The 19481-nt window shown below is 35.8% G+C and overlaps 1 protein-coding gene across 1 annotated transcript in view; it reads right to left on the bottom strand.

Annotated features, from left to right (window-relative positions):
* Positions 1–13454, bottom strand: part of LOC106126535 (kinesin family member unc-104) — a 33987-nt gene extending 20533 nt beyond the window's left edge. Inside the window, exons 1-10 of the mRNA XM_013324245.1 lie at positions 13338–13454; positions 11841–11998; positions 5188–5270; positions 3408–3486; positions 3007–3167; positions 2556–2740; positions 2051–2162; positions 1798–1941; positions 1018–1020; positions 53–216 (exon numbers count right to left, since the gene is read on the bottom strand). Of these exons, the coding sequence (XP_013179699.1) occupies positions 53–216; positions 1018–1020; positions 1798–1941; positions 2051–2162; positions 2556–2740; positions 3007–3167; positions 3408–3486; positions 5188–5270; positions 11841–11940 (1031 nt within the window). The 5' untranslated portion in view covers positions 11941–11998; positions 13338–13454. The remainder of the gene's footprint in view (positions 1–52; positions 217–1017; positions 1021–1797; positions 1942–2050; positions 2163–2555; positions 2741–3006; positions 3168–3407; positions 3487–5187; positions 5271–11840; positions 11999–13337) is intronic.
* Between the last annotated feature and the right edge of the window lie 6027 nt (positions 13455–19481).

Here is a 19481-nt window from a genome sequence, read left to right as displayed (position 1 = left end):
TCGTTTTGCAGCTTCACTTGCTTAAAACTTTCTATTATAAAAAGGTATATACCTAAGAGTGCTGAGTGTTTCATCGTAGTTAATATCTGCAGGAGATATGGCAGCGATCATGGCTGTCTTGGAGTTGCCGCCGAGATTCTCTCGCAGCAGCCAGGTGAGTACAGAGTCGCGGTACGGGATGAAGTCTGCTTTCTTTGACTTCTTGCTCTTTGACGCCTAAGTTGTAATTATTCATTTAATACTATTTTAATATAATGTAAAAAGAATCTTAATGCTCTTCTGCTTCTAATTTTTTTTAAAGGAAAAAGGAAAAGTTGATATGGCGAGGAAGAGAATGTCTATGTTTTCTGTTACCAGGAACTTCTAGAATGTCTATGGGTAGTGATTACTTTGCTATATAGCTTGCACTTTTACTGCCGTGTACTATAAAAAATGAACTGTGCCCACAGCTAAAAAAGACTCTAGAAAGGAAATAAAAAGTGAACTTAATTTCTGAAACTTTCTACAAATCATTGAGCGCTCAATTGAATATGTTAATAATTTCAAATGACATTTATTAGAAATGTATGCATTACTCGAACCTCGGTAAGCAAGTAAACTTTTAGAAGCGAGATTCATTATCCCGCTCTTAAGGACGACCTCCATAAGCAAGAAAAATATATAATCAAGGAAAATATCTTTAGGCTCTCGCCTATCCAGGTTCGAGTGTATATCCAAAATATCTATATGAAGCGGAATTCCGATCATGAGGTCGGGGGTTCGAATCCTGCCATTCGATTATTGTCGTAAAACATGTCCTATCACAAGGATAGAACTTAGTTGGAATGGTACAAGAAATATTAGTAAATTTACGAAAATCTGCTAATATTTTAATAAAAGAAAAAAAAACTAAATTAAAGTTGCCTAATATAAGTGTTATAGAATTTGGCTACATGTAATTTAAGCTAAACACGCTGTATAATGATTTAAAATAACAAAGTCAAAAGCGTTTTTCATAATTCGTATGACAAGACTTACCGACTGTTTCCGAACGAATGTAACGCAGTGAAAGTTGACAAAGTATTATGAGAAAATATCATGATTTTTTTTTATTAACTAGCATGATTTAGCTATTTTTATTTCGATGGCAAAATCGAGATGATTTAGCAAAATGAATGTGCTCAAAAGTAGACAAAAAACGATCTAGTAAAGATATTTTTAGCCTACATAATTAAATTATTCAAACTTTCGTGAGACATTATACTAACCTGATATATAAACACGGCTTAACACTCACGTATATTCGTCCGGTGGCGGCACTGACTAGTTTCGAGCCCATCGGGGGACCCTTCATCGGGATGAGTCATCAGGTGGGTGTGGAATGCTCATTCAGTGAGCGACGGGCCGCGTCGGCGAAATAATACCAGTACCACTCATCCTGATGAAGGGTCCCCCGATGGGCTCGAAACTAGTCGGTGCCGCCACCGGACGTATATACGTGAGTGTTTAGTCGTGTTTATATATCAGTTTACATAATTAAATTCACAAATCTGTGTATTTTTATTTAGAATATTCCTTTATTATATTATATTATTTTTATACAAACTGTGTAATATAAGAAAAAAATCTCTCGGGAAACCATAAACATGACTGTTTAATTTTAATAAAAATGTAATAGACAATTTATAAAAGTTTTAAATTGACAAACAAAATATCAAAAAATTATTATAGCTGTTTTTTTTAATCGAATAATCTATAACACTTTATAACAGCCAAATTATAATATAAAATTCTGTATTCACAAAACAATGTACTCACGATTTCAGCCAAGGCGGAAATAACTTTTCCGAGGGTAGTCAGAGACTTGTTGATGTTAGCACCCTCTTTGAGACGTGTGCCTTTAGCTCCGGTGGAGTCTGCACGTTCAGACCCGGCCAGATCCACCAAGGATATCTTTGACACCTGGATAAAAGAAATTTACTAAAAAAATTCTATCCAACTCAAAAAAATTCTCTACCCAAAAAAAATTTTTTTTCATAATTTTTTTTTCTAAAATCCATTAATTTGTTACCTTTTCTGACATAAGGTTGGTGGTTTTGTCATGTCGTTGTTGTGTGAAGAATATCGTAAAGACGGCGTGCGAGCGAGAAGACGTCTCGTTCATGTTGGTCGCCGCGACGGTCCTGCGACAAAGTGATGTAACTCAGAAATCTATATTAGTTATTGACAACTAAAAACCATATTATACTCAGAGGTATCCAATTTTCGCCTCTCGTTTTAGCAACAAGGACTTTATTAATTTTGAAATATTAGGTCATTCCATTTCTATTTTCACCAAAATATTAAAGTCAGATAGACTTTTTGGTCCTTTAATTTAATACCTATATTGGGAGTCATTAACCTATCTTACGGTGGGTTTCTGATACCTAAATCTCTGCATAAAACTATCATCCCGGTCATTATCTTTGTCAAAATAGAGATAGCATGTTTCAAACAGAAATGATGGTCTCAGAAACCCACAGTTAGTGATATGTTCCATGTCCCTACTTGGTAACCTAAGTCTGTCTCCAACATACCTAGCCTTGTTGCCCTCATCAATGAGGTCATATATATCCTGGTAGGAGGTGACTGCGAGCTTGCTGAGGTCCTCCACATAAGGACCTAGGGCGGGATGCTCGCGCACACGCAGGTTACCCTTGTTCTTAGGGTTCAGCAGGTCACGCACCCGCTCGCAGTATATCTCCATGTATGATACTTCCACCTATGAAAGATAATTTAAATTAACTTAATTTCAACACAAATAATGTTGCTATATGAAATAGTCGTTCTGTAAGACAATGTTGTATGGAGTATACGCAAAAATTATGAGAACTAATAAACGAAAACCTTAAAAGTGATTTAAACCATAGTGTTTAGAAATTCAGACTGGCATACTGTATTCCAAATTATTAACTACATATTTTAATTTCCCTAGCTTTTTTATTCCTAAACAGGGCTTTGTCTCTGTTAAAACAGTTTATAACTTACAGAGTATTTTAGGTCATCGCAGGTAGTTTGTCGTATGCGACGGAAGAGGTCCTTGCAGATCTGAGGGATGATGCCCTCCTGGCCATCCTCCCCGCGGCCCATCATCGTATAAGATTTGCCAGCGCCGGTCTGGCCGTATGCGAATATACATATATTGTATCCTAAGACAGAGAAACACGGGGTAAGTATTCCATCACCACATCTCCCACACACACACGCACACATACCCTTCCCCCTCCCACACACACACACAGATATGCATTAAATTAGAAGAGTGAATAGACACTTACTAAGCTAGCGGGTACCATTTTTCGACCAAATCTCCACTTCACCAGGTGGGATCGTGGTCAAGCGCTAGCTAATAAAACGTAAAAAAAATTGTAATATATATATATATATACCGTCAAAAGCATGTTGCAACATCTCCTCCCCGATGTCTTTATACACCATAATTTGGGAGGAGAATTCGGGATCATTGGGCTGGAACAAAATAAATCATTAAAATTTTAATTCGATTAAAATTAACTTTATACAATTAAATAAGCAAGTTCGTAACATATTACCAAAATCTTTTCAGAAGTGTGAATATGACGAATACATTATGGTGAATTATTTTTAACATTTCATTAAAAATTTATCAACACGAATGTCTAAATCAAAATGTAAGAAACTCTGTGCCACTAAGTTAGTTGTAGTTATTTTACTATTGAATAAAACACAAAGCAATGCGTATAACTTTAGTATAATTTAATATTCTAATCCTTTTAAGCACAGTCGGGTCGAAACAAACCCAAGTTACTCATAATTTGCATAAATAATCATGGTTCCCAAAATCTCTAATTAAATTTGTTACAATAAAAACACTTTCACTGGCATCTTCAATATAAAAGACATTTTGCTTGTAGTAGAATTGTTTTATGCACGATATAAGACACCAGGAAGCTAAATATGGAGTCGGATTGTTTTCTATTTAAATAAAAAATAATAGAAGACAAGATGTTGAAATTTAGCTAGAATACAAAAGAAGGTTTGCGACCTTACAGAACCTACAAATAAAAGGGCTTTTCATTTTTTATTAATCCTTTTGTAAGCCGTAAAAAACTTGATTGTTTAGAGTTTAGTCTTTGGCATAAGTTTATTAAAAACGTATCAAACTATCAAAATAACGAGGAAACATATAAACTTAAAATTCGCACATTCATATTTAAAATACGAATAATGTAAGAACATGTACGTTCAATACGGAAGCCATATTTGTTGGCTACAGATAGCCAATCCGATAATCCTCTTGCGACTAAATCCAATATGGCCGCTGTCCAAAACGGACGACCACGCTGTTTTGACCATAACAAACTCATAATTAATCGGTTTAAAATTTGCCAATAATATTGAATGTTTCAACTTGTAAAAAGATTTTAATGTGTAGTAATTATTTTACAATAATTTAATCTTACTAATACTATAAATACGATAGTTTGGATGTCTGGATGGATATTGTTAGAAGATCTCTACGGCTCAACGGCTCTGGGTGAAATGTCGCATAGATATATCTTAACTAATATTTAAATCTCATTGCTAATATTATTTACTATAAATAAAATTTTAAGGCGCTTTACTGATTTTCAAAAGTCGACTGAAAATTTATTTCTTATCGTCCATAGAACTCCAGAACTTAGGGTAGGTTTAGATCCCTGTTATGAGTTGGCAACACATCAATATCTATGGACAATAGTTATCTAATTACAAACACCAGACTGAATAGGGTCACAGTAAGCAATCAGCGATTCCATTAAGTTTCCATCTCCCCTCTATTGGCACAGGAAATACGAGCCGCGGACCGTGGGCGGGCGGGCTACTAAATCGATTCTGTTGGGCGGATGCGCAAGCTAATACGCTTAGAAATAAATGTCTTAATAACTATGTTTACGAATACCTTCATTCAGTTGGTTTCAAATAATCTTACTAATATTTAGATGGATGTTTTTAGGGTTCCGTACCTCATAGGAAAAAATGGAACCCTTATAGTTTCACTTTGTTGTCCGTCCGTCCGTCTGTCAAGACCCTTTTTTTGTTTGAAGGTATCTCCGGAACGGCTGAACGAGTTTTAATGCAATTTAATTTCGCGCGGACAGAGTCACGGGCGACAGCTAGTATTTGCGATAAAAATAAAACAATACTTACGTTATGTGACCAGTAGGAAAAGTCAAAGTTGAAACTTTTTGGTGGTTCCTTGTTGCCCGGAGGGGCTTTCGGATTCATTATCACTGTAACAAAGATAATATAAATAAAAAACATATCCCGTCATCGGTAACATTTTCTTTAAAAAAACAACAGCCATCATATGCTTATATACAATTGTTACGACAGTGGAAACACACATTTACATAAATAACATTAACTTTACACAAGCCATTTAGATCGCAAAAGAATTATCATAAAGTATTCTTAAAAAAGTACTCTACAAGTACGAGATGAAAAGTAGACTGAAATTATTATTTTGAAGTCTTTATTGCTTGATGTTTGAGACATCTCCATCATAGTGGTCCTTCAGCTCGCGATAAAACGTAGAACTGTACACATATATGTATATAAAGGTACTCGTGATAAAAAGTATATCCTTTTGCGTTTATATTTGAGTGGTAAATGTAGACGGTAAGGTGTCAGGGGTGCGACACCAGTCCGTCTGGCGCGACGTATCGACCGACGTCGGCGTCTACAGTCAAGTTAGTAAGACGGTAAAGGATATCACTTGAAACAAAGGAAACTCTGGCGATACCGAAATATGAGAAAGTAACGAAATAGAACCAATAAAAAATATTTAAAAAGATGTTTGAATGTTGAAATCTTTTTTTTTACTTTAGATTTCTTAAATTACTTTAAATCACGGAAAATTATAAGTTTATTACGTGTATATTATAATATATATATTATAATAATATTTCACGTAACTAAGTGATAGACTTGCTTAGTTTCTACCATGGTAATATACCTCTCATTCTCTTTCAGAAAGCTGATACATGATTTTATACAGGTGTTTCAGTAGTGAGACATTATTCCAGTCCAGCGAATGAATTCTTCACTAGATTACAACTGGAAAAATATAAACTCAATGTGAAACGCCTTTAAGGATTCCAGTGTGTTTTCATGTTTCTAGTTGAAATCCAGTGCTATATTACAGCGAACTGGTATAGTGAACTTAGCATAAATACCCGACTGGTTACTACATTTAAGCAACCTTAGGTACGACCTGAAATATAAATCCTAAAACTGAAAATCATCTTGTATTGCAACATAAAAATAAAACTACTTCCGACTCGAAGTCGCCATCTTGTTTTTCTTCCCCTGGTTTTATGAGTCATCAAGTTGCATCGCGCAACTACAACCCCCTACTCCCAACCCCCCTTATTGCAGTTGCCAAGGAAACGTAGACATATACTGCCAACCTCTAGAGTAAAAACTACATTTACGGTGCACTGGGTTTATATTAAATTGAAAACTGTAAAAGTTTGATTTACTCGTACGTGACGAAAGAACATAAAAGAGGTCCTAACGTTAAAAGAGATGTAGGAAATTACTTTTAGCGTATTATAGCGTACATTTTCTACTTTTATTTAAGATTTACTTTAAAACTTTATGGATCTACAGCTTTAAATTTGTCTGGGGATGAAATAGCGTATGCTGTCCACATTTTATTTGTACCGCGTACTCTATTTATTTATTTTTCTTCTTCATTACAAATTGATTGATACGAATAAAATGACACGAATTGAAATTCACTAGAGAAAATCAAGAATCAAAACATCTCTAAATTCATTACTATTGCAACAGTGAAATATAACAAAATAATACGTCATTAAAACTCTATTATGAATTGTTACATTAATAAATATCCAAGTAATATTTATAATAAGTCGAACATAGATTGTATAGAAAACGTAAATCGACTATAAAATCCTTTGTGTAAACAGCGCAGTCGAGGTCAGCGGCACAAAAACTAACGAATACAGAACAGTATCGACCATTGCATTACGAATTACAATACTACAACGAGAAATTAAACTCAGTAATAGTTAATGGAGCACTAAAAGGGTGTTTTACTTTAAGTTTCTCTTTCCATTTTATTCACTAAATCTACACTAAGGGAGATCGCAAGAGTGCAACAGGAAATATTTACTGTAAAGCAAAGTCATCATCATCAATCTGCCCTTGTCTCCACGGAGGGTCGGCGTAGTACACGCCTCCATACATCTCTATCTTACTTCTTACTGATCCTATAAATGCGAATGTATGTATGTATGGACATAGATCTTGCTGAAATTTGGCATTGACATTAGCTACAATTTTTTTTTTTCATCCCGCTTGGACAGAGTCACGGGCGACAGCTTGTCAGCTATAAAGCAAAGTAACCATATATTTACTACTGCATAAATTAAAGTTGAAATTTAAAAACATAATTTTATCTCATATAGTTTCAGGTCGTTGGCTACAACGAGCTCTCAACAAAACAGTGAACTAGACAAAGCCTTTGTTACAACCTCTTACACCTTTGTCATATTTACCGAGCTCTGGGAAATCTAATAAACCCTACCGCTGCAAATATCAACGAATTTCATTTTCCTTTCCGTAGTATTCTGTTTCATATTATATTGTTTTGAAGAATAAAGAGATAATATAATAACATATAGGGTGGTATTTAATACCACATATAGAGGAAATTTCTTTTTTTAAAGGTAAATTACCAAAACAAGCATTAAATCCTGAGAAAATAGGGATTATTTTTTTATAATTAACTGAATAAGTCAGTGACATTTCTTAAAAAAAATTCTTAGCTAAACTATAAGTTATTTATTCGTAGTAATAAGTAATTAGTTATTTAAAAACATATTTAAACAACTTTACAGCTCAACACTAAAGTAACTTTAATTAATAGCTATAATAATTAACTCATCCAAATGCAGAACAAAGTCTAACAACATTGACTATTCATTAAAAAGATAAATAAGATATTCAGTAACATGAGAGGTCAAGAAACGACAGATGAGTAGAGGTCAATAGACGTCTGGGCATGAGTCATATGGTGTCCTGTAGACTTACAGTGTACTGAGAGGCGACGAAGCGATTAATTCGATATAGTCGTTCAACGACCTACCATAGACACAATAGGAACCTTAATATTACTAATATTATAAATGCTAATGTTTAAATGTTTGAACGGATTGATGTTTGTTTGAAGGTATCTCCGAACGGCTGAACAGATCTCGATGAAACTTATAAAACATAGTCTGGAAGAACACATAGGCTACTCATTAACTTTCAGGGTTCCGTACCACATAGGAAAAAAACGGAACCCTTATAGGATCACTTTGTGTTAATTCCGCGCGGCCGGAGTCGCGAGCGAGAGCAAGTTATTCTATATTCTGGAGAAGTTTCAATACATTGGCTGGTTGATAGAAGGCATCATAGAAGAAGTTAATAAAGCAAATCCCTCTCGTTTTCCTTGGGAAAACATAAACTATTGAATGTTTGTATAGAATTTGGTATAGGAAGTAATTGAATGTTGTACCTATACCAAATACACACACACACACAAATGTGTCGGTAGGTGAATCTCATAGTAAGAAGACTAAACGACAGTTTCTATATTAAAAATCTCCGTTTAAAAATATTGTCATCTCCGTTTTGGCAAAGAATGACAATACGGTTTATACAGAAATTTTGCTCTCTTTCTTCATAAAATCGTTTTTTTTTCTTCGACTAAATTGTATTTTAACTTTAAATCAAATTCAACGTTTTATTCGTGCTTCACACGTTATAAACGTAACCACCTAATATCTACGTAATTTACTCAGTTACTATCGCGTGCCTGACTTGACGCAAGACCCCTTCCAAATTGAACTTTACCCTGGATTACTTTATTGCTATATACAACGGTCCTTATGCTGCCGGCTTTAAAAATATCTCACAAATATGTAATGAATGATATTTAAACATAAGTTCTTTGGTCATTTATTTATTAGACCAGTTGCTTTTGAGTTTAACCACAATTGAAGAATGTTTTATAAGAGACTTACAATGTCTATTTTAGCTACTTTGTAGACGGTAAAGTTAAATAGATAATATGAAATAGAAAGATAAGATTTATTAACAAATAATTCCACTTTATAATTAGATTAGCTTAAAAAATATATCGTTGTCTGAAATAAACTTATCAATACTGAAGTCACCATCATCACCGCACTATAAGTTCCGTACTGAACGGCCAGTAGCCTACCTTTAGTTAGGGGTAACTAGGTCATAGTCGAACCCAGGACCTCTAGATAACAAGACAAGTGATTAACCCCTGAGCCACCGATGCTCCTTGCTGATGTCACTAACATTAAATTGTTCTATTAAATATGATCCCAGTGTGTGGATGTTGACGTTATAGTATAAACAGTTTAATAACAAACTAATGCATATTAATGGACCCCAGATTGACGCACGCTCTGACGTCACCGCACCCCACTTCGTGCTTTATCACCCACCGCACCACTGACTTTGAACTTGAAAATTTAAATAAGATGTTTTACAAATTTCATGTAACATGAGTTTCTGATCCCATAATCTCTGTATAAAACATATCGTCAGACAGGGAGTGTTTCATTTTCGACAAAACTAGTGCGACGATTTTGGTCTTAGAAACCCACGGTTACTTAAAGCATTGCAAACTGCATTTAGATAAAGGAATATTCTGTTAATAAAAATTTACCACCAAAGATACCCTAAGATAGCGAACATTTTTTATAAAATAATTTTCTGACCCCTGTTTTTGTAGTCAATTTGAAACTTAGTTATTATTAAATGCCATCAAAGATTAGCGAAATAATCCCTAAATACCAGTGTAGAAAACTTTTTAATTAAACAGAGAAAGGCCGTATAATATAAATATTTGACTCCAAGAATGTTCTAGTGAATTACATTTATTGTGAAATATTTAATGATATAAATAGCAAATAAAAAGTATATCAAAACCGTATACTATATTCAATATTCCTTTTGTTAAACTAGGTAAGAATTAAACTGATATATAAACACGGCTAAACACTCACGTATATTCGTCCGGTGGCGGTACCGACTAGTTTCGAGCCCATCGGGGGCCCTTCATCAGGATGAGTGGTACTGGTATTATTACGCGGACGCAGTGAGCGACAGGCCGCGTCCGCGAAATGATACCAGTACCACTCATCCTGATGAAGGGCCCCCGATGGGCTCGAAACTAGTCGGTGCCGCCACCGGACGAATATACGTGTTTAGCCGTGTTTATATATCACTTTAGTATAATGTCTCACGAAAGTTTGAATAACTTAATAGGTAAGAATTATTTAGAATAGAATCTAACGGTTACGTAAAGGTTAAATTCTTTAGATAAGAACTTATTTGTACTAGTGTTCACCTAATCGTCGAAAGACCATAATTTATAATCTGAGATTAATTTTATTAAAAAAGTTTTACGCACATTTACAAACTACGTCAAATTTCATGGTTATATGTTAAAAGGGTGCAGACGAACCTAGATAATGAAGAAACCTTTATTAGCGACAAAAATATTGCGGTCCATGGAGCATAGCTGATCTTGGTTCGACTATACGAATTCTTCCCTTCACGTACTTGTAACGATAACAAAATTACAATGTATTTTATTAATATTAATTATGTAACATTATGTATATATTTTTTTAATAAAAAGCTCTTAGAGCGCGTGTACCTAAATACTTTTAGTTACCTAACTGCAATTACAGTTTAAAAATAAACGGGTCCTGGAATTAAATGAAAACTACCTTTCGCTGGAAGCTGTACCGTTCAGAAGTGGAAGTTTTCCCGACTGTAAAGTCGACTTTATAGCAAGTTCCTCGGCTCTTAATTAAAAGTCCTTTAGGATTTTGTATTTAATTTTAAATCGCAATCGTTTATCGCAAATGAAAAACTTAAAGAAAAAGTATTAATAATTATTTTACATCATTAAACTTAAGTATTTTTGCATCATATCGAAATTGTAACTATTTACATAAATTATGTGCTTATTGATTTTTAATTATTATATAAATTCCAAGTTTATGTAAACTATATATGTGAAAATCAATTGGTTTTCGTTAATCTCGCTAAGACATAAAAATTCGAGAACGGATTTATCTAATCTTAGTCTTGAAACTCGTGGAGGTCTTGGGAAAGTTTTAAAACTTTTTTTTAATTCTACGCATACGGAGTAGCGGGCGACAGCTAGTTTATTATAAAATAGTAAAAGTACAAAGCTGATTGTGATAGTATTAAGCCTATGCATTCAAAAGCTTAGCTGTTAACATCATTGTATGAGGAACATGCGAGGGAGTCATTAATAACCGTTACGCCTTTTTTATCGCCACATCGCACTTTATTCAGGATATTTTAGTTTTTATTCTGCTATAAACGCCAATCTTCATCAACGAGGGTCAAGAGGTCAGCATTTCTACAAAAACCTGTTAGCTAGTGTTAGGAAGAAAATCCGATACTGTGGTGGTGTATTGACGCAACACTAGCCTTACTAAAATGTCTACGTTTATGTGCCCTCACTATTCATTCTGACACTGGACTTTGTAACGAAAGCACGTCTTCCGCGGCAAAGAATTCTAACTGATAATGTCTAAAAAGATAAATGATAACTTCTAAATGTTCACACTTATTAAAATACAAAATAATTGGACATCTTTCTTCTTTGAGAAAAACGTTAACAATCATTGATTCCTAAGAAAGTACACAAAAGACAAATTATTACGCAATTCCATTATAAATATGGGTGTTCCCGTATTGACTGCACTAACCTGTAGTATTGCCAGACATTTCTATGATGCATTTGCACTCCTTGGCGATCTCCCGCGAGTTGAAGGGGCGGACCCGCACCGCCACCTTCACTGACGACATGGCTGAAGCTGCTCGTCGCCTCTGTCTCTAGCACATCGGTACTATTGCTGATTGACACCTGCACACAAAAAGACACAGCATCAGTAACATTGGAAAAAATTAAGAAAATCGAAGACTCATGATATGCAACCTCCTTCCAAACTTAACCGATGATTGCGTAAGACCGGTGGAGATGTGTAGCGTTTTAATTTAACTTTAGTTGATTAATATCAAGATTTAGTTACATTTAACATGCCTGATTTATTATTCGTATTATAAAAAAAACTTAAATGCAAAGAATATCGCAAATAAGGTCAAGTATCACATACCACGCACAAAAGAAACGACAAATAACGCGTAAACTTGGGGTACGAAATGAGAACAGATTCACCAAATGCAAGAGCTTAAGAAGACTCCAACCTTATTATTATTACTGAAGAATAAACAATTACAAGGCAATGTTATTTGAAATAACTTACAAAAATATCAACGCTTTATTCGGATTATTCTGGTGTATTGGCTAACTGGTCTAACATTTTCAGGTCATTCTATGAGTCATGCGAAAATATCGTTGCAAAAAAACACCGGCATTATTACCGCTTGAGAGGCAATCAAGTATCTTGTTGGATATTGCGTAGTTTGTTTGGAGCGGACTACCGTTAGCCCGAATGTCGGCTGCCGCGGCTCGCTGAACAGACGGCGCACAGGCGGCGCACAAACGGTAGTGCGCGCGCGCCCGTCAGCTGTTTCGTATGGACAAAGGCCACCGCGAATCGATTTTATGTTCAATCGAGTAGGTACTGACACATTTAATTAATCGATGTGTGTACACGATCATGCGAAATCGCTTTAATAATTCCTCACCAAACTATTTAATTACAATTTTCACGGCACGACGACGGCACAATAATTAAACGAAACACTTATTCTACTTGAAACGATTGAAATGGTATGATATTGGTATTTTTAAACGCCACTTTCACAATATAAAATTCACACGATATCCATATTAAAAGCGTATTTAAGCACGGAGAGGAATTTGGAGCGCATACTACGGAGCATAAAGCGGAGCACGGATGTTCGAGACCCGAGGTTCACGTACAAAATGGTGAATGTGCTCCTGAAACCGATCCTCGCGTGCGGCGCTCGCTTGCGGTCGACTGAACACGGCGTCGAAAGTAGCGGCTGCCACGGCCGGTGCACTCCTCGCTTACGTAACATGCACTGCAACCTACATCTTCCGTTCGAAAATCCACGAGATCGAAGATCCGCTGGAAATGTGTCGCAGCAGAGATGACTCACCGCGCCCCTAGCGCCCTCTAGCACCCCAGTCGCGGCGACGTCCGGGAACAGCGCGTTAACCTTGAGAATGCATTCGATGCGGCGATCGATGGTGACGAATACGGCTGCGGACTTACCCCGGTCTCCGTGGGACGAGGGTGAGGATCGCGCGTACGTCGTTTGTTATTCGAAGGTTTGAGAGCTGATCGCTGAGGTCAGGTCGCAGCCTCAGCCGGCATGGTGTCGCGGCGGGTAGCGCGATGCGACTGCGGGGAGTAGGCGGCGGGAACGGCGACGGCGCGGCGGCGAGGGCGAAGGCGCGCGCACGCGTACTCAGCCCCGAGGCTTCGATCCTCGGCGCCGCCGGCGGGCTGCGCCGCTCGGGCCGCGCATCCGCCACCGCAAATAACGTTAGCGACTCCACACGGCCATTTCGAGAACCCCGAGAGCCGACTACGGTTGAATCGACTCTAATTACAAGATTGAAACGGTTTTTCATTGACGCTTTTCGCCGCAAGACGTGGGAACCGTTTGACGCCCGGGAGCCTTTGACGAATTCAACGTCCATTTTATTTATCGTCACTGCACCCACTACTTTAATTGAAATAAGTAAATCGTTAGAATTTCATCATATTCTGCGTAGAAAACGTCCATTATTCATTTAGATATTGCAAAACAGACTTAATGTTAATTAAGTCACAAAATATGAATAAACTGACGTCATGAAATTTGTTTCATTTCAATTTCAAGTTTCAAGAGAATAACATGCAAATAAGCGCTTGCCACACCAATCATGAATCAATATTCTATTGTGCTCCAATAGATATGCACAACATATTGCATCACAAACATCTAGTTCTCTGTTTCAATTGAAACGAGTACAAAATATACAAACGAGCTTTATTATCTAGTTCCCAACTATTAGCGACGATATACTGTGAACTAGTTTTCGAGAAACTTTTTAACAATCGATAGCATTCGTTCGTGTAAACATAGAAATTTAAGAATTCAAAGTAAGACAAGAAGTCGTATTACAATTTTATACATATTAATAACATTATCATCTAAAGCATAAAACTATGATTATAAACTTACTTAGGTCAAAGAACTACACAAACAAAATAACCCACTAGTCCTGAGTCTGATGACGTAATTGCCTAGTATTGATTGCCCACCGGATTAGAGCCCTTCAGCACGACATACCTTACTACATACTTTGTTATATAGACGTATGTACGTTTATTAGAATTATTGGTATATTAGCAAGCAATAAAAAGCGCAAAGGCCACTTGAATTCGCCGAAGTGACGAAGCGATCTACCCAAAGGCATCTGAAATTGAAGATGTCTAACGATCGACGAAGGAGCAAATAAATCTTACTAAAATTATAAATGCGAATGTTTGGATGGATGGATGTTTGTTTGAAGGTATTTCCAAAACGGCTTAACGGATCTTGATGATATTTGTCATACATATAGAACATAGTCTGAAAGAACACATAGACTACTTATGCTAGGCTAATTGTTTTTTTTAATTCCTCCTTCAATTTAATAAATATATTGTTCTAAATAATAAATCTACTATTTATGCTTGTCACAATATCATTGTTAGAGAAAAGTAGCTTCGCATTCAACATTGAAAAATGCCCGCCTACACAACTCCGATCAGTCTGAATACAAAAGAATTGTCGTTCATTTTTCTTATCCCTAACAAAATGGGCTATTGTACAATGAAATCCAATACTTCTAGTTATCTAATGGAATATATCTAGAATTATATTGATTATTTTCAAATTAAAACGTATTATAAACAGCCGTATCTTACTAATCCTACTAATATTATAAATGCGAATTTTTTGATATATGGATAGATGGTACATCCATGTTTGTTGGAAGTTATCTCCGATAAGGCTGCATGGATCTCGCTGAAATTTGGAATAGATATAGAGCATAGTGTGGAAGAACACATAGGCTACTTATTTTTTTTATTTGTTTTTAATCCCGCGCGGACGGAGTCACGGGCGACAGCTAATATTTAATAAGATACGGTCGTGGTTCACAAGGGAAATGCTTCAGGGATATTGATATCAATTTAAACGGTTCGTTGGGCGTTATAGAAGCAAACTCTTATTCGTACCGCATTTGTTAAATTGCCTCATAGCCACCCAACACAGCATGAAAATGCTATAAAAACTGTTTACGAAGGGTCTGCAGTACCTACTCATAACGGATACCGATGATGTCTTAAGAAAAAATCAGGCAGAGAAATTTTGTTAATATTTTCCTCAAGTATTTTATACTTCCTTAATCCTCTTCTTTACCTTTTTTAACCCTTGTAACTTGCTTGATATAGTAATTTACTTATGTGATTTCCTGTAGGAAAAATGGCTTTACCGATTTTGTATTAGACTGACATTCGATAAATCTAATTGTTTGTTTATTTATAAGGTTCCGTACCTCATAGGAAAAAAATCGAAACCCTTATAGGATCACTTAGTTGACCGTCCGTCTGTCTGTCAAGACCATTTTTTCTCACAAAAGTGTAAAGGTATCAAGCTGGAATTTATTTTATTATATACCAGTTTTAGAAGATATTTAGTTTTGAAAATGTTACATATATTCAATTTAATGGATAATTCTATTTTTAATTGGAAATTGTACATTTTTTATAAGTTAAATGAAATATAATAGTCGTGATGACTTGCGTATTGCGATATCTACTATATCATAATCATCTCATGTCCGTAAATAATTAAAAATATTATTAAACAATATAAATTATCTAATGATAAGAGACATACATTTTTTAGGAAATATTCGTAATAAATTAGCAAATATAAAGGTGTTATTATTACATCTACTTTACGGCTTTACGGCTAAACACTCACGTATAATCGTCCGGTGGCGGCACCGACTAGTTTCGAGCCCATCGGGGGCCCTTCATCAGGATGAGTGGTACTGGTATTATTTCGCGGACGCGGCCCTCAGCTCACTCTCACTGTGTATTGTATACATTATTATCAATAGTTACTATTAGTCTGTAATATGTAATTGAATGTAATATGTGTCTTTGGAAACATTGGTATTTTTGTCAATAGCATTTATCTACATCTTACTACTCTACTTTTTTTTTCATCATAAGGTGGCAAACGAGCGAGCGGCCACCTGATATCGCTGAAATAGCAAAGTGACCGTTGCCCATAGACATACGCAATTGCATATGAGTTGCCTACCTTTAATCGATGGAGGAGAGGATGCACAGAAAGAAAATATATTCTCTTTCCATGCATCCTCTCATCCGGAAAGTCCACTTCCACTTCCCATCCTTTTCTTATAAGAAAAAGGGTGGGAAGGGAAAGAAGACTAAATTAGGCCTCCGGGACGCACACTCATCAGACGAAACGCGGAATTTCTTCCACTTCACGCCTGTCTTCTGTATGGTCGTGGTATTTCGCCGGGCGAGCCGGGCCAAGTCGTGCGAAGATGTTAAAGCGGGCTCTACCACTGTTAAACTCTCTACTACACTAATATTGTAAATACGAATGTTTGGATGGATGGATAGAAGTTTGTTCGAAGGTTAGGTTTGGTTTAAACTCTAGAACGGCTTTGGCATAGATGTAGAACATAGTCTGCGAAAACACATCGGCTACTTATTAAGTTTTTCTCCGCGCTGACGGAGTCGTAGTCGAAGATATTGTGAATAGTTCAATATCTTAGTTATAGATGTTAAGAATATAGACAGGAATTTAGGCAATATTTCAAGACACCAGTAAACGTGTTTAAGAACAAATAATTCGGAGACAAAATGAATACTTATCGTGACGCTGCTAAAATTTTGATATCTTTTAATTTAAATAGTAACGATGATATTGCAAAAAAAACAGCTGACTTTATGCTTAGTCCTTGGACTATGAACATTTCTATATCAATCAGGTGACATCCGGTGTAGTTAAGTAAAATCGATATCTTGTGTCGGAAGCCAAGATCCACTTTGGATCGCTATGACAGCGGAGTAATATGAAAAATATGTCCATCATAATTCAAGACTACCTATATAGAAACGAGAGGTCAAACACTATTTCCATTAATGATAAAAAATAATGCCAAGGACATAAATGGATGAGTGACTCATCGAACGAGAGATACTATCAGGTGGCCTGTATTCTTGTTTATTAAGTCATGTTTTCATGATGGTAAAAAATAACTCTAGACAAAACTGCTGTACTAGCTGACATCTGGATTACTAGCTGTCGCCCGATACTCCGTCCGCACGGAATTAAAAAAAAGTCAAAAAGTACCATATGTGCTCTTCCAGGCTATGTTTTTTCCAAATTTTATCAAAATCCATTGAGCTGTTCCGGAGATACCTTCAAACAAACATCCATCAATCCATCCAAACATTCGCATTTATAATATTAATAAGATGTGTTACTTAAATTTTACTTATATTATAAATGCGAATATCCAGAACGGCTGCACGGATCTTGCTGAAATTTGAAATATATGTACAAAAATATCCATTTAATAGTTTCCAAATACGCGGTACAGTTGTTTTTCTTGGATTCAATTTCAAAGGTATGGTATTATAAAATGTCATAAATGGCAAAAGTGCAACTCATATAGCGCGCCTCTTTATCAATAACATTAAAAAATGGTATCAAAGTCAGCATTAGATCTACTTAACTAGCTTACATAGGGGACATAATTATGTTCAAAATTGGCAACTAAATTAAACTCGTGAAAAGTAATAAAACTAAAGTTCCAAGTGAGCTAAAAAGTATACTAAGAAAACCTAGGTCCAATAATAATTTTCTGGATTATTCTACAAAGTCGTAGCAATTCTCGACGGGTTTAACGGCAAATATCGTTATGAAATTGATGTTGAACATTGAGATGTAGCTCGGCCGCTCCGCTGGGAGTAACTTCGTAAAACATCTGTATATTGCTTTGCCAACCTTCATCACCAGCTCACTATACGTCCTCACTGAGGGGCTCGAAGCCTTCACTAAGTTAGGGGTGACTACGCCATAGTCAACCAAGCTATTTCAGTGCGTGTTGAGTGACTTCACACATATCTTTGAATTTTTAGCAGATATGTGCAGAGTGCATCACGATGTTTTTCTTCACAGTAAGAACGTCGGATAAATGTACATATGTAAATCGAAAAACACATTGGTACATGGCGGGATTCGAACCCAGGACCTGCAGATTACAAGTCAAGTGCTGAGCTTGAGCCACCGACGCTCTTATTATTATTATTGCCAAACTTAGGTTTATCAAAAAGGTCACACAATTAGTTATATAAAACTACAGGATGTCTCACATATGGATTAAAAAGCAATAACTATTCAACAGAGAAAGTTCTAGCAAAGGACGCTTCTAATCAAGATTAACCGACGATCTAATTTGTCGCAAGCTGGTTTAGGGATTTATTTACTGCAAGATCCTGCTGAATAAGTAATCTACGTTTAGCTACACTAAAGTTGTTTACGCGATATCCAATACTTATTTAAGATATATAAATAAACATGATGTATTTGTTTTTAAGGTTAAACGAAAAATCAATTTAAAAAATTTGGCTTTCCATCCACAAATCAGTGTTTGTTCCGGGTAATCTCTAAAACGGCTGAATCGAAATTTATGCGACTTTTATTGGAAGGAATGGGAAAGTAACTTAGGTTACTTTAGTTTTGTTTTTAATTCTACGCCAGCTTAATCGCGGTCGATTGCTAGTATGTTTTAAAAAGTGGAGTCTTGCGTTTGAGGGCAAGTAGAGAGTTTGAGATGGTTGATGGTCACTAAATAGTTTTTGTGTGTTGTGTTAGTTATAGAAACCTACACTAAGCGACTGCGTAACATTCAAATTACTTTGAGTGTAGCACTTAGGTACAAACTTACAACAACAGAATAAGTGAATAAGATAGTAAAATCTTGAGTAAATATCCTAATTAGATATGTTAGAAGCTTAGCTAAGTCGGTGGTTACGTAGAAATTATCAGAGCGGCCATCAAAGGGAAGGTGACCGACAAGGTTACGGCCTCAACACGAGACATATTTACATGCCCGCCCAGCTTTTTGCTTTTTAGTGTATATGCTATAATTATTATAACTGTTGAGTTTTTGTAATAATTTTTCAATATAAAAATATCCTTACTAATATTATAAATGCGAAAGTAACTCTGTCTGTTCTTCTTTTACTGAACCGATTTAAATGAAAATTGGTACACAGTCTAGAGCCTGGGAAAGGACAAAGTTAAAGCTATAAGGGGTCGAATAGTAGGTT

This window comes from Papilio xuthus, unplaced genomic scaffold (genome assembly GCF_000836235.2).
Source record: "Papilio xuthus unplaced genomic scaffold, Pxut_1.1 DF824992.1, whole genome shotgun sequence".
NCBI classification, from domain to species: domain Eukaryota; kingdom Metazoa; phylum Arthropoda; class Insecta; order Lepidoptera; family Papilionidae; genus Papilio; species Papilio xuthus.
Note: the sequence above shows the minus strand (reverse complement) of the source record. Positions and strands in the feature narration are given on the sequence as shown.